Source organism: Rosa chinensis, chromosome 5 (genome assembly GCF_002994745.2).
Source record: "Rosa chinensis cultivar Old Blush chromosome 5, RchiOBHm-V2, whole genome shotgun sequence".
In the NCBI taxonomy this organism is placed as follows: Eukaryota; Viridiplantae; Streptophyta; class Magnoliopsida; order Rosales; family Rosaceae; genus Rosa; species Rosa chinensis.
Window position 1 is genome coordinate 72181330 of NC_037092.1, and position 13756 is coordinate 72195085.

The 13756-nt window shown below is 39.9% G+C and overlaps 2 protein-coding genes across 5 annotated transcripts; one reads left to right on the forward strand and one right to left on the reverse strand.

Moving 5' to 3' along the window:
* Positions 1 to 712: 712 nt before the first annotated feature.
* Positions 713 to 1655, reverse strand: LOC112166560. Its single transcript, XM_024303435.2, has 2 exons — positions 1174 to 1655; positions 713 to 1067 (listed from the first exon to the last, which is right to left on the reverse strand). The coding sequence occupies exons 1-2, from the start codon at positions 1528 to 1530 to the stop codon at positions 894 to 896; spliced, it is 531 nt and encodes a 176-aa protein (XP_024159203.1). The 5' UTR covers positions 1531 to 1655; the 3' UTR covers positions 713 to 893.
* Positions 1656 to 3029: 1374 nt separating this feature from the next.
* LOC112164967 (transcription factor PCL1) lies at positions 3030 to 6823 on the forward strand. 4 transcript variants are annotated; one of them, XM_040506376.1, is made up of 2 exons: positions 3030 to 4267; positions 4761 to 5187. In XM_040506376.1, the coding sequence occupies exon 1, from the start codon at positions 3297 to 3299 to the stop codon at positions 4242 to 4244; it is 948 nt and encodes a 315-aa protein (XP_040362310.1). In that variant the 5' UTR covers positions 3030 to 3296; the 3' UTR covers positions 4245 to 4267; positions 4761 to 5187. The 4 variants fall into 4 exon arrangements, with proteins under 4 accessions (XP_040362310.1, XP_024157105.1, XP_024157106.1 ...); XM_024301337.2 differs by lacking the exon at positions 4761 to 5187 and adding an exon at positions 6519 to 6823 and having other exon boundaries at positions 3031 to 4267; XM_024301338.2 differs by having other exon boundaries at positions 3031 to 4267; positions 4787 to 5187.
* Positions 6824 to 13756: the final 6933 nt, after the last annotated feature.

Consider the following 13756-nt stretch of genomic DNA (forward strand, 5'->3'; position numbering starts at 1 on the left):
TTCCTTTTGAATGCTTTTCTTGATGTTCAATGGGATCTTCAGTTAATGTTTTTTCAAAGTGAGATACTCCACTTTGTTTTTGTTGCCTAGTCTATTTGAAGAAAACATAACAAAGACTATGACTCTCTTTTGTACTTTCATGTACAGTCACTTTTGTGGTGAAAATTTGGGAGATTTTCAAATTGACCACTCATCTGCAGTAATCAAATTGATCCAATATTTGCAGGTCATGGATTTTTTTTTTTTAAAAATGGATTACATAAAATTTCGATGGAAACTTTGTTTTGATAGGGGTTAGAAGCATTTATAAGCAAGACACACAATTCTGTTCTTCACCTAAAAATCCGCCGACCCTCTTCAAGGTTCCCATCTCAAAATACGGGCTCTATTGAACTTCACACACCAAACATTCTGAAGGTGTTCGAAACTTCAAACTGAAGACAACATCTGAGCAAAAACCTTGAGACCAAATTATATTAGCAATGATACTTTCATGTTCAGTCACTTCTGTGGTGAAAATTTGGGAGATTTTCAAATGCATAACACTATTTTATACAAACTCCCACATCCCAAAGAATACACCAATCTCCTAGAATTTACTCGGCTTTGGTATGTGAGAGCGAGCTTTTTATAGAACGTTTGCCAGAATTTTTCTAGATTTGACACTGGCTAGTAATGTAAAAAATCACTGCTTAGGTGAAATTTCAAGGGCTATAACGAATGAAAACCATATATTAACGAATGAAAACGCTGAAAGGTTGAGTATTACAACGGGGTATCTACTATTAACTCTTGGCTCATCCACAGTACTTTCAACTGTTTCGAAAACTTCATAATACAAATCAAGAGTTACAAAAATGTCGAAATGCTTACAGGAAGCAAGTGCTTACATTTTAATCATCTGCATCAAATTCAAACTCTTCAACCTTCTGTCCAAATCCCTTAGGCCCAGCTCTTGCTCTCAGTCTCCTCTTCTTTCCATCCTTCTTCTTGTTAGCTTCCTCTTCTTTCTCAAGCTTCTCCCTCTCCCTCTTCTGCAAGTAATCTGTCACACCTAGGTACACAACCTGAACCCAAAACCACCCAAATTCTCAAAACCCACAAAGACTTTCAGTAATTTAAGCATTATGAACATGGTTTAATTGAGAAGGCAATCAAGTATTCTGAGTTTACCCCAATAGTGAGAATGCTGAGACCAACAAATGCAACAAAGAGAAGAACAGAAATGGTGACAGAGACACCATCATCACTAGTGGTGGCCACTATCTCCTGTGCAGTCTCAATTGGGTTTGCTTCTGAAGCCACAGATTCAACTGAGGTTGCATAGGTTCTCCAAATTAGGGTGCTTCTCTGGTTGATATTCTCATGTGGGTTGTGGAAAGTTGAGGTCTTTTTGGTTGAAAAATTGGTTTGTGAGGGCAAAGGCAAAGAATTTGGTTTCTGGGTTCTGAGAAATTGGCAATGCTTTGGTTTGAGAATTGGGGGAAAAGTTGATGGGGATAGAGATATGGATGTGGTAGCCATTCCCATTTGCTACCACTTTGTCTATCTCTCTCTAGCCTCTCTGAAGTGTGAGGGGGTAAACTCTTGGGTACTAATCTAGTACACCATTGTAATGTGTTGTTCTGTTCAAATTTCTGTTGGGGATGAAAGGCCTATAATTAGTCCATCAGTGAAGGTGGATTGGGTCAACATTATTATGATCAATTTATAGGCCCAAAGTTTTATCCAAGGATGGGGCTCAAGACCTCAAGTAGCGTTTGCTTTTGTGTTGTTATAGCAAAATTCTTTCCAATAAATTTCAAGATCATATTTTGGATAATAGGCGCCTAGGATGCTCGATTCTAAAACCCTAAAATTTCAACAACCTGTTTAGTCATCATGATAAACAATATAACAAGTTGATTCAAATCTGTCACATAATACAGCTTCATTTGCCATTTTATAAAGGTTAATAATGAATTGGTACAATTTACATCAATGAAAATTAATACTGTAACATGATGAAGTTTTTCTTACACTTTTATGAAATTAGTTTTTTTTTTTTTTTTTTTTTTTTTTTTTTTTTTTTTAACAATGTACAACACTGATTCAACCAACCAGAACGTTAATTACTTTCTTACACTCAAAAAATTAAAAATATAATTGGTTGTGCGTTTGCCGACTCGAGAATCTAGAAAAAACTTATGATGTGTGACCACTACAAAGTTTTGATCATTTCAACAAGACAACAATGAAACTAACAGTCCAATCAACAATTGCATTTATGCTTTTTTTTTTTTTTTTCCATCGATCCTTTATGTGGATGATAGATGCCTAGATGGGATGTAATTGGTACTTTTTATAGAAGCAAATGAAAATGATGTGATATTCCGGCCCAATTAATATCAATGTGATACAAATACCGACAATTGAACATGCGCCATACACAAGTGGACATGTGGTGTGGTATCTGACACGTCACATCACCGCAAATATTTTTCTCAACATAGCCTCCTCCCTTCTGCACCGTACGTTCAGACACCTCTGATAATCATGCGTCTTCTAAAAAGCCTGCACCATGGAAGCCCAAAAAGTTGAACTGACAGCTGTCCACCAACATCTCTCTTTCCCCCCACTTGTTTAGACTTTAAATTTATTACAAAAAAGACCCCAAAATTCCAAAAGTCGGTACTTTTCTATAAAACAAAATTATTCACTTCCCCCGAAATTACCAAACCGCCCTTCGAAAAGAGCACTCGCTTTGCTGACATGGACACCTCCATCAAATGACACACCTTTATTTGATTCTCAAACCCACGCCCCTTCCCGTCATTTCACATTCCGATAAACCATAATTATGGAGACGTGTCTCCAATACCCGAGCGAGTAGAGATTCGTATCAAAAGGCCGCGAGTGGGCGAGTGCGATATTTTAAGAAAGATCAAAAATATCTGGCTTAGTCCGTCCACGTAAGCAAGAGATTGAATCAGATTTTTGCACTTTTTCCAAACTTTTCCATCACCAAGTGCAAAAAGTCACAAACAAAAAAAATCCCCCCCTTTTTTTTTTTTCTTTTCTCTAATTTTATTTCTCCTCCGAATCTCACGAAATATCTTTGTATGAAAATCGATTTGCTTCTTGTTCTTGTTCTTGTTCTCAGTCTTCGTTTCTCCCCTGAATTTTCTCTCCAATCGGATCTCGATCCCGACACGATCCGAATCCGTGACCCGAAGAATTCGACCTCGCTGATGGTAATAATAATCTGAGAAAAAAAAACAGAAAAAGAAAAAAAGAAGATAAGAGTTTGAGCTTGGATGGGAGAGGAGGTGAGGATGAGCGAGTACGAAGGAGGCGGCAGCGGCGGCGACGGCGACGAGGAGAGGGTTTCGGAGTGGGAGGCCGGGCTTCCGATCGCCGATGATCTGACGCCGCTGTCTCAGCCGTTGATTCCGATGGAGCTGGCGTCGGCGTTCAGTATCTCGCCGGAGCCGTGCCGCACGGTGGTGGACGTCAACCGCGCGTCGCAGAAGACGGTGTCGACGCTGCGTGGGGGGGCTCACTCGCAGGCGTATTCGTCGAACTACAAGTCGTTCGAGGAGAACAACAACCGCAGCGACGAGCCGATGGTGGTGGAGCTGGACGAGACGGAGCCGTACGGAGGAGGCGGCGGCGGGGAAGGATCCGATTCGAGGAAATCGAGGAGGGTTGATAGCCCCGAGGAGGCGGATTCGGCGCTCCGGATCGAGAATTCCTCGGGCGGCGGAGAAGACCCGTCGGGTCGGGCGGTCAAGCGGCCTCGGCTGGTGTGGACCCCGCAGCTGCACAAGCGGTTCGTGGACGTGGTGGCCCACCTGGGGATCAAGAACGCGGTTCCCAAGACGATTATGCAGCTGATGAACGTGGAGGGATTGACGCGTGAGAATGTGGCCAGCCACTTGCAGAAGTACCGACTCTACTTGAAGAGGATGCAGGGCTTGTCCAACGAGGGCCCCTCCTCGTCCGACCAGCTTTTCGCCTCGACTCCGGTGCCGCAGAGTCTGCACGAGTCGGGTGGAAGCGGGCCGGGTCACAGACAGGGGCACATGCCCGTTTCGATCCCCATGCCTTACCCGCCGGGCGCCATGATGGCTATGCCTAGTTACATGGGGATGTCCGGCGGGTACCATGGGTTCGAGTCGCATCCTTCGTATAACATGATGCAGCAGCAGAAGTATGGTTCCATGGTGTCATACCCACCCCATGTTGCTCCTAATGAGAAATGAAAAATCTTGCACGTTAAACTCAGGTATGTAAAGCTCGTACCGATTTCATTGCTGTAAAGTTTCTAGCTTTTATTGCTGTTTTAATTCATTGGATTAGATTCGGACTAATTGAATTGAAATTAGGACTCTCTTTGCTGCAAGATTAGAATTTGCTCATTCCACATGCTTAATTTATTTGATTGGTCTTGGACTTTTGGTCTTGGTCTTGGCATGTGCAAGTACAGTTACGACCGTACCTTTCTTTTAATAGTCCTAGAATCTGGACTGCACTGTGCAGTTAAGTGTATGCTTCTCAGAAGAAAACTAAGTAAGACCAAGCACTTATTTGGAGCTTTAAATGATGATTTCCATTTGAGTCATTTGGCGTGCCATTGTAGCTAGCATCCTTTCTTTTCTTACTTGTTTACTGCTTTCAAGCTTAGGAAGGCTTTATAGCAGCTTCTCGGTTTTCTCGAGTCCTAGTTTCTTAACCGTGTATGATGCAGTTTTCTGTTGATAACTGCTTACAAATTTCAGGTTATTTATGGGATGTTTTTGTGTAGATTCAGAAGTTTGAACAAGTTGGCTGAACCTAACTCGTGGAACTCAACCTGTAAGCTTGCTTGATTGGTAAACTTGAACCTGACAGGCACGGGAAGGGTTCTTAGGAATTATATGTAGACCATTTAGAGGCATATTCCAATATCATTTTGGGTCTTGTATGAATCTGGGAATGTAACAAAACTTCCCTCTTTAATCGTGTATAGCTACCTCCCACTCACATGACTGGGGAGGTTCGATCCTAGTCTACATAGTTGACAGCGAGGCATTGAGTAAATTCTTAACCTGTTACTAGTCGACATATGTTATTCTTCTTGTATCGATGAGGTATTAGACCTTTTTGTTTCCTGAATCAAAGGAAACGCTCAATAAAAGAAGAACAAATTTCAGTTGGCTGTCCCTCCATGCTGTGTTGAATGTTTTATCACCTTCTGCTTCGTTCGTCGTGTTTACGGGATTATGAACGTTTCTTTATTATCTCTGAATTTGGCAATTACTTCTGTCAACCTTTTTTTTCTCCTTTGTCTATGCTTTTAGGAAAATGTAATAATTCCCTGTGCAGCTTTTTGCTGGAACAATCCCTTTGTTTTAGTGCTAGTCGTATTATGTGTGCCTTTATGTCCACACTGTTGTTTCTAAAGCTCCTTTTCTGATGTACAAGAGTAATTTCTGCACTGTTTAATATTTCAAAAGATCAGGGATGTAGTTCATGACTTGTTACACTATGCCCAGCTGTTGCAACGTCACAATTTGTTTTCTTTCCTCAAAGAAAGGATTTGAACAGTGAGTCAATACATAAATCTTGCTGATGTTTTCAAGTGATTTGAACAATCATGGCTACTAGTTGGCAGTATTTGTTTTTGTATACATGGTGCTTTGAATCAATTTTCTCTTCATCGAAATTTGATACAGGAACTGGCTGTTAATCGTTATTCTTGCATCCAGTATCCTTTATGGTCTTTGTTTTTAGTTACAAAGTTTTGTATTCTTTTTGTTGAACTACACATAAATCCCAATCTATGTCACCTATTGAGTTCAGAAAGAGTGTTGAATCATCAGTAATAAACAAGTCCTTTGGGATCAAAATATATTGGCCTAAAATAATTTTGATCTGTCACTTATGACTCATAACTGCAAAACATGATTGGTTAGTGCATCCCAATCCTTTTGCCTTATACTACCCTAACATCTCCAATATGCTCACCGTTTGCATTTAATCAAATTAAACTAAAGTTCATGTCATCTATTTGCTACTATTCTAATTCAATGGATGCTGGGAAGATTTAGGACATTTGAGACTCAAAGAAGAGGAAATATAAGCTTATGATGGTTAGCTTCCAATTATAGTTACCACTTGCAGTTACCCCTCAGTTTTGCGACTTTGTCAACCCAGTTTTTGCAGACCAGAGGGTGAGCAGGGATAGATGTAGTTGAAATATTGAACTTGGGTAAAAGTACAGAGAAGCTTTAGCAAAATACTATTACTGGAAAGTGTTTCCCATGAACTTTTAGGTGAAACTGTCCAAAATAATGGAAGATATGCATTCTGCTTCACTCTGTTTTATATGTAATAGCATCATAATGGTTGGTTTGTAACAAGTTTCCTTCTCCCGATTAGAGCTCTAGTAATGTTAACATCACTTTTAGTTCACTTGAAATACTTGGTTCGTTGTTATGATCTTTTCCTTGGACTTGAAATTGATGTAATTGAACCATTATGCACATCACTTGCAGATTGTTCCAAGATACTGGAGTTGGACTTCATCGGAAGAGTTGTAGCACCCTGCAACGGCGATAAGTGCTGAATTGCTTATATCCATGGTGGCATATTGCGCTCATAACTATTCATTGTTTAAAATAGGCTGCCACCCAAAATTATAATTGTTGTACTACTCAATAGATTGTGACTGCGCTCTTTTTGTTTCTTCTTGTGAACTTGAGGCTGAAGTCTAGTTGATAAATAGACACTGAACAAACTTGGTCATGTGATTGGATCGGTTTCTGATGATCAATAACTCAATTATATCATAATTGGCTTATACTAATGCATTGGCATTCTCTGCAGTTTCTATTTTGAAACTAGTTTCCTTTGAATGGTCACTTGTTGGAGGAAACTTGAAGAGGCTGAGCTTATAGTAGGTGGGGTGAAGATGTGTTGAGAACTTGAGATCTAAAGAATAATTGTCTTTTACGTTTTATTATTTCCAACTGTATTATATGGGTATTTCGGCCATTAAGCCTCAATTTTTAAGAAAAAATTAAGAAAAGTTGGAAATAAAGACTAAAGTTTAAAAATTTAGTGATGCTCTTAGGCAAGGTTTTAAATATCGGTATCTTCATATCTATTGGTATTTTGAAAAAGGGAGATTTCGGAAATATCGGAGATATATTGGGGATATAGGTACGAAAATATCGTTTTTGAAAAAAGTCAATTTATTAGAAATTTAGAACTACATATTATTTAGAATGTCAACTTCATCTACATCCAAAAAGAGACTCTAGGCTAGGTGGTTGAAAAGCCGCTCGCTGGTCTACGAAAATGTAATAATAAGACCAAGATATATGACCCATATAGTGCGAATTGTAGTGATGAACATGATAGTTATAGATATCTTTAGAACTGGCGACTGTTTCCCCTATAAGGGGATAATAAGGATGAACCCAACTAGATGACTGATCATATACTTCTCTATATTGATTATATCCATAAGCATCATAACCAAATTGATTATTGCCTTCATGAGATTCATTTGAGATCTCACTGTGCTCTGTGCCTAAACTGATAGAGTCAAAACTTAAGGCAATTGAAGAAACATCAGATAGGGTACTTTGATCATCAGTTGCACCTCTAGTCCTCCTTCCATATCGGGTCTTCTCTTGAGCACCATGACCAGCTGTTCTCACTCCGTGGTCTTCATCTTGAGCATGATCAAAATTACCTTCACAGGTAAATTGGAATCCTCCATCCACAGAAGATTGTCCATATTCATATCTTTCACCTCCACCACCTGTTCCGCTTCCACCCTCTCCACCATCATCAGAACTATCTGGAGTTGCTGTACCACCCCACGCATCATCACTATCTTAATTATCTTATGGGTTTTTAACAACTTCTTCAGATAAGACTCTCTCTACGTTGATTCCAGCATTAGTTGCAGTTTCTACAACTTGTGGAAGAGGTCTTCCAGCTTCATCATCGACGTGTGCAGGCATAATCCAATCATGAAGTGGATCAATGCCATTATCAAGCGGCTCGCTTGCAACATGAAGTAGATCTATATACCTATTCACTTATTCCATTTGATAGTTACTTTAACATTTGAACTTTTAGCTTCTTGATACTATTCAACTACAGACTATACACTCACAGACTACACAGTAGCTTCATTATTCCTCACTTTTTCAAGATGCATAGCTAAAATTTAATACTCCGTACTCTGCACTCTCTTCTCATCATGTCATCCATATATGGTTCCTTGACTTCCTTTTGCAACGTCATTTGGCCTCATTTGAATAATTGAACTTTTATGGCTTTATCTTCTTTCTATTATTCAACTACAGAGTTACAAACTACATACAGAGTTACAGACATAGTCATAGACTACATAGTACCAAATCTCTCATCACACAAATTTGCATTTAGACTTTTAGAGAATTACTTCTCACCCAAAATCGCCTTGTGGGTATTTCTCCGGGGTAAAGATTCGCCTTGAGGGAATTTTTTTCCTCACCTAGATTCACCTTGAAGGGATTTCTCCTCACTCAGATAGTCAGATTTGCCTTTAGGAGATCTCTCTTCACATAGATTTTCATTTAGAGAATTACCGAGTTTTTTTATTTTATTTTTACCTCAAATTTTACAGATATTTCTTCACTTTATCGGGGATATATCGCAAATATCTAATATATCGGGGATATTTGACGATGTAGGAGAAATTCGTAGAAACAATACAAGATAAGATATTTACCCCCCTAAATATATCGGTCCGTCAAAAAAATATATAATATATCGGGGATATTTGACGATGTCGGAGAAATTTCGTAGAAACGGTAAAAGATAAGATATTTACCCCCCTAAATATATCGGTCCGTCGAAAAAAGGAGATATTGGAGGATATATCGGAAATATCGCAGAGATTTAAAACCTTGCTCTTAGGTCATGCAATTCCAGTCAAAATAGTTGTTTTCTTTGATGTCATTGCATCATCAACCCAGTATGTCGCACAGTTTTGCGGAACGAAATGCAATCTATAGAGTTGGCATTGGAATGATGGATGCTTCTCTTCTTCACTCCATTATGAAACGCGATGGTCTCCAAGTTCTCTCTTTTTTTAGCCAGGAACACTATTTGAAGAAAATGGGCATATATTAGAGTCATCCTCCACACACGACTGCCAAAATGAGATCTTATAACAAGAATGGTATTTTCTCCCTTTGGTCTCAAGTCTCAACTGTGATGATGGAGATGAAGTTTGCCGGGATTTATCTACAATAAATCAAATTATTGTTGTAGAGAATTGTAATCCTGTGTTTATTATTGATAATAGGAGTCCTTTATATAGGGAGTTACAAGGTACACAAAAGATAATAGAATCGAATACAATTGTATACCTAGATCACTTTCCTATTACAACCCTAAACCCTAGTTTGAATAGGCACACATTATGTTGACATCCTTCAACACTCCCCCTTGTGCCGCTTAAACTTCGCGATGACGCTTTGATTGTTGCCTCGTTAAAAACCTTGCTAGGTAACAAAAACTCTATGGGACAAAAATAACCCTGGTCGAAGGACAAAAAGAGCACAACACGTCATTCACTCTTCGAGATCGAACATGTAGGCATCATGCCTCCCCTTGATGTCAATATCTCCCCCTGATTGCTACAATTATGGGAGTTCAGATAACTTTCTCAATCCGATGCTCTTCACATGTTTCTCGAAGGTGGATTTTGGTAACAACTTAGTAAATAAGTCCTCTACATTATCCTCAGATCGGATTTGGTTCACTTCAATATTTAGAAGTGCCTGTTGTTGCTGATTATAAAAGAACTTAGGCGATATATGCTTGGTGTTGTCGCCCTTGATGAAACCTAACTTCATTTGCTCAATACAAGTTGCATTATCTTCATAAATGCATGTAGGTTCATCTGTGGTAGACTTCAAACCACAAGTTCCTCGAATGTGTCTGACTACAGATCTTAGCCATATGCATTCTCGCACAGCTTCATGTAGAGCAATAATCTCTGCATGATTTGAGGAAGTAGCAACAAGGGTCTGCTTTGTAGACCTCCAAGTTATAGCAGTGCTTCCCATAGTAAAGACATAACCCGTTTGGGAGTAACCTTTGTGAGGGTAAGAGAGATACCCGGCATCAGCAAAAACCCATCAAGACATCGTTGTCATTTTGATGGAGTGGAGGAGGAGTACGGAAGGTGATGTTTTGCCTTGTGGAGTCCGATCCCACACTTCCATTATTTCTTTTCTCTCTGTGGGGATAGAACAAGCCCATATCAATCGTACCCCTCAAGTATCGAAATATTGTCTTTATACCAATCTAATGGCGTTGCATTGGCGCGGGGCTATATCTAGCAAACAAGTTCATAATAATTGAGGTGTCCGGTCTTGTATTGTGCTAAGTACAATAATGCGCCAATTGTACATAAGTAAGCACTTCTGCTATTAACACGTCTTCGTCATCATCCCTGGGACGAAACGGATCCCTTTTAGGGCCAAGACTATGGACGACCATGAGAGTGCATCTTTGACTTTATCAAAATGCCTAAGCATATATTGACACGATATACAAGTTCTGAATCTAGATAAAACCGTGTTCTCCCAAGGTCCTTCCTCTCAAACTCGGATTTCAGGTGTTCAGCGGTTTCCCTTAACTCTCAAGGGTTCCAATTATGTTCATGTCATCGACATAAAATGCTACAATTGCAAATCCGGAACTTGTCCTTTTTATAAACACTCATGGGCATATTTCATTGTTGACATATCCCTTCCCAATCAAGTAGTCACTTAGACATTTATACCACATCCGTCCGGATTGTTTCAATCCATATAGTGAGCGTCTCAATCTTATTGAAAACGCGCTCCGTGGTTTAGAGCCACTTGACTTGGGTAATTGAAGTCCATCTGGAAGCTTCATATATCTCTGAATCTAGATCCCCATAGAGATATACTGTAACCACATCCATAAGCTGCATGTCAAGTTTTTCGGAAACTACCAAACTAACAAGGTAGCGGAACGTTCTAACGTCCATTACGGGAGAGTATGTCTCCTCGTAGTCGATTCCAGGGCGTTGTGATAAACCTTGCGCCACGAAGCAGGCTTTGTATTAACAACCTCATTTTTCTCATTATGCTTTCTAACAAAGACCCATTTATGGCCAACAGGCTTTATATTTGGGGGTGTCAGCGTTATAGGCCCAAATACTTGTCTCTTTGTTAGTGAATCCAATTCAACCTGGATCACATTTTTCCATTTAGGCCAGTCTGCTCTTCGTTGACATTCTTCAACGGAGCGAGGTTCGATATCATCGTGTTCTATAATTCATTGAGCAATAGAATATGGAAACACATCATCAAGGATAATAGAATCTCGATTCAACATCTCATGTACACTAGTGTAATTCATGTAGATCTCCCTATTCTCTGGAATTGGTTCTAACATTGTAGCGTCCCCCAATGATGTCTCTTGGACATAACCATAATCCGGAATATCTTCATGAGACGGGTTATTTATGTCGATAATTAATGGATCTCTTTGTGCCAAACTCGCTTTCTTTCTTGGGCGAGAATCCATCAAACCTTTGGGCCTCCCAGGTTTCCTTGTTGGGAGCCCGGCCTGAGCCACATTGCCATTACCATTAGTGGTGGCGGCATCATGCCCAATACCCCTAGGGGTGGCGCTATGTCTATGATTTTTAGGGACATCAATCCTTGCAGGCACGTTTGCAGCAGGTATTTGTGATCTTGTCACTTTAGCGATATCATAAAACGCATCAGGCATAGAGTCTGTTACGTTCTAAAGATCGAGAATTCTCCGCACTTTAATTTCAGACTGTGCGGTTTGGGGATCAAGATGAGACAAAGTAGGGACAGACCACGACAATTCCTGTCGTTCCTGTTGAACATTTTTGTCCTTATCTCCCCCTAATGACGGGAAGACTGTCTCATCAAAGTGACAATCCGCAAATCTAGCGGTAAATAGATCGCCTGTCAAGGGTTCTAAGTAGCGGATAATGATTGGAGAGTCATATCCAACATAAATGCCTAATCGTCTTTGAGAACCCATTTTGGTGCGCTGTGGCGGTGCAATTGGCACATAAACTGCACACCCAAATCTGCGTAAGTGTGAGACATCAGGCTCATATCCAGTAACCATTTGGGACGTAGAAAAGGGTTGAGTGGCAGTAGGCCTCAGACGAATGAGCACAGCTACATGCAATATTGCAATGCCCCAAGCAGAAACAGGGAGATTGGTGTGCATAACCATTGCTCTAGCGACCATTTGAAGTCTTTTAATGGCAGCTTCTGCGAGACCATTTTGGATGTGAACATGAGGAACATGGTGTTCAACCTCAATCCCAATGGACATGCAATAGTATCAAACATTTTTGATGTAAACTCTCCAACATTGTCAAGACGAATTGACTTAATGGGATGATTAGGGTGGTGAGCCCTTAATTTAATGATTTGTGCTAGGAGTTTAGCAAATGCAGCATTTGTTGTGGACAAGAGCATGACATGCATGACATGTGACCATCGTGTCGATGCATCAACCAATACCATAAAATATCTAAATGGTCCGCAAGTTGGTTGAATAGGTCCACAAATATCACCTTGGATTCTTTGCAAGAATGGAATATTTTCCTTAGTGTCCTTTGCATAGGATGGTCTCGATCCTAATTTTGCTAAAGAGCAGGCTTTGCAAAACAAAATACGGGCTTTAGAAGCAACCAGGGAAAAATCCGGTTGAGCCACGAAGTCACAGTTGACTTTAGAAGTAGAAAAAGGAACCAAGGAGGCATCAATACCACTTTTGGGCCGCAGGGGGTAGGCGGCGCCATCCCTATCTTAGACCGAATTTCAGTTCTGACTTCTTTTCGTTTTGAAAAATGGATGTCCGTGTGAAGTCTTTAATATATGAACCATCATATCACGACCTGGATATCCCAAACGGTCATGCCAAAGCCTATATGTGTCAGAATCCCATAAGTCGTCTCTCATGACATGGTTGGATTCAATAACTCGAATAATGGTTGCATACAACCCACTAGAGCGACACATAAGTTTCTCTAATACTCGTTTATGACCGTAGTCATTAGAGGTAATGCAAAGGAACTCTGTCCATTCTCATAATGTGTTTCCACATGAAAACCATTGGTTCTTATATAATAAAGTTCGAATTAAGGTATGTCCAAGACATTAAGAAAAATAATTGACACTTTATTAATAGCCAATGATTACATCAGACGTCCCAAAAAGTCTAATCCAAAAACAAAATCAAACTAAGACACATTGTAGTCACTCTATCCGTTTGGTAACTCCAATCAAATATGACCAGGAAAGTAGAGAGAGATGTTGGTGGAGCGAGGCTCTCTTACGTACCACTAATCTCAATGACTTTCCTAGACATCATATTTCATTGGGTGCACCACATACGAAAGAGTTAATACAATTGTCAATTATTGACTAAGGCATATTGCCATTACAAAAATTCTTGAAAAATAAAAGGACTAATCTAATCAAAGTCTGCTGCATCCTTGTGCACTTCATCTTCAGCTTTCAAGTCCTCTATGGTGGGATTAACGTCTCCACCATTTTCTTCTTCTTCTTCATCAAGGTACACTTCTTGCTCTCTTAGGTCCCTGTATGCCCTGTATCTTGCAGCTAGTTGCTCGCTTGCCTTGCATTGCTTGAACCAATGCTCACTTGATCCACATCGATGACACATATCATTGTGG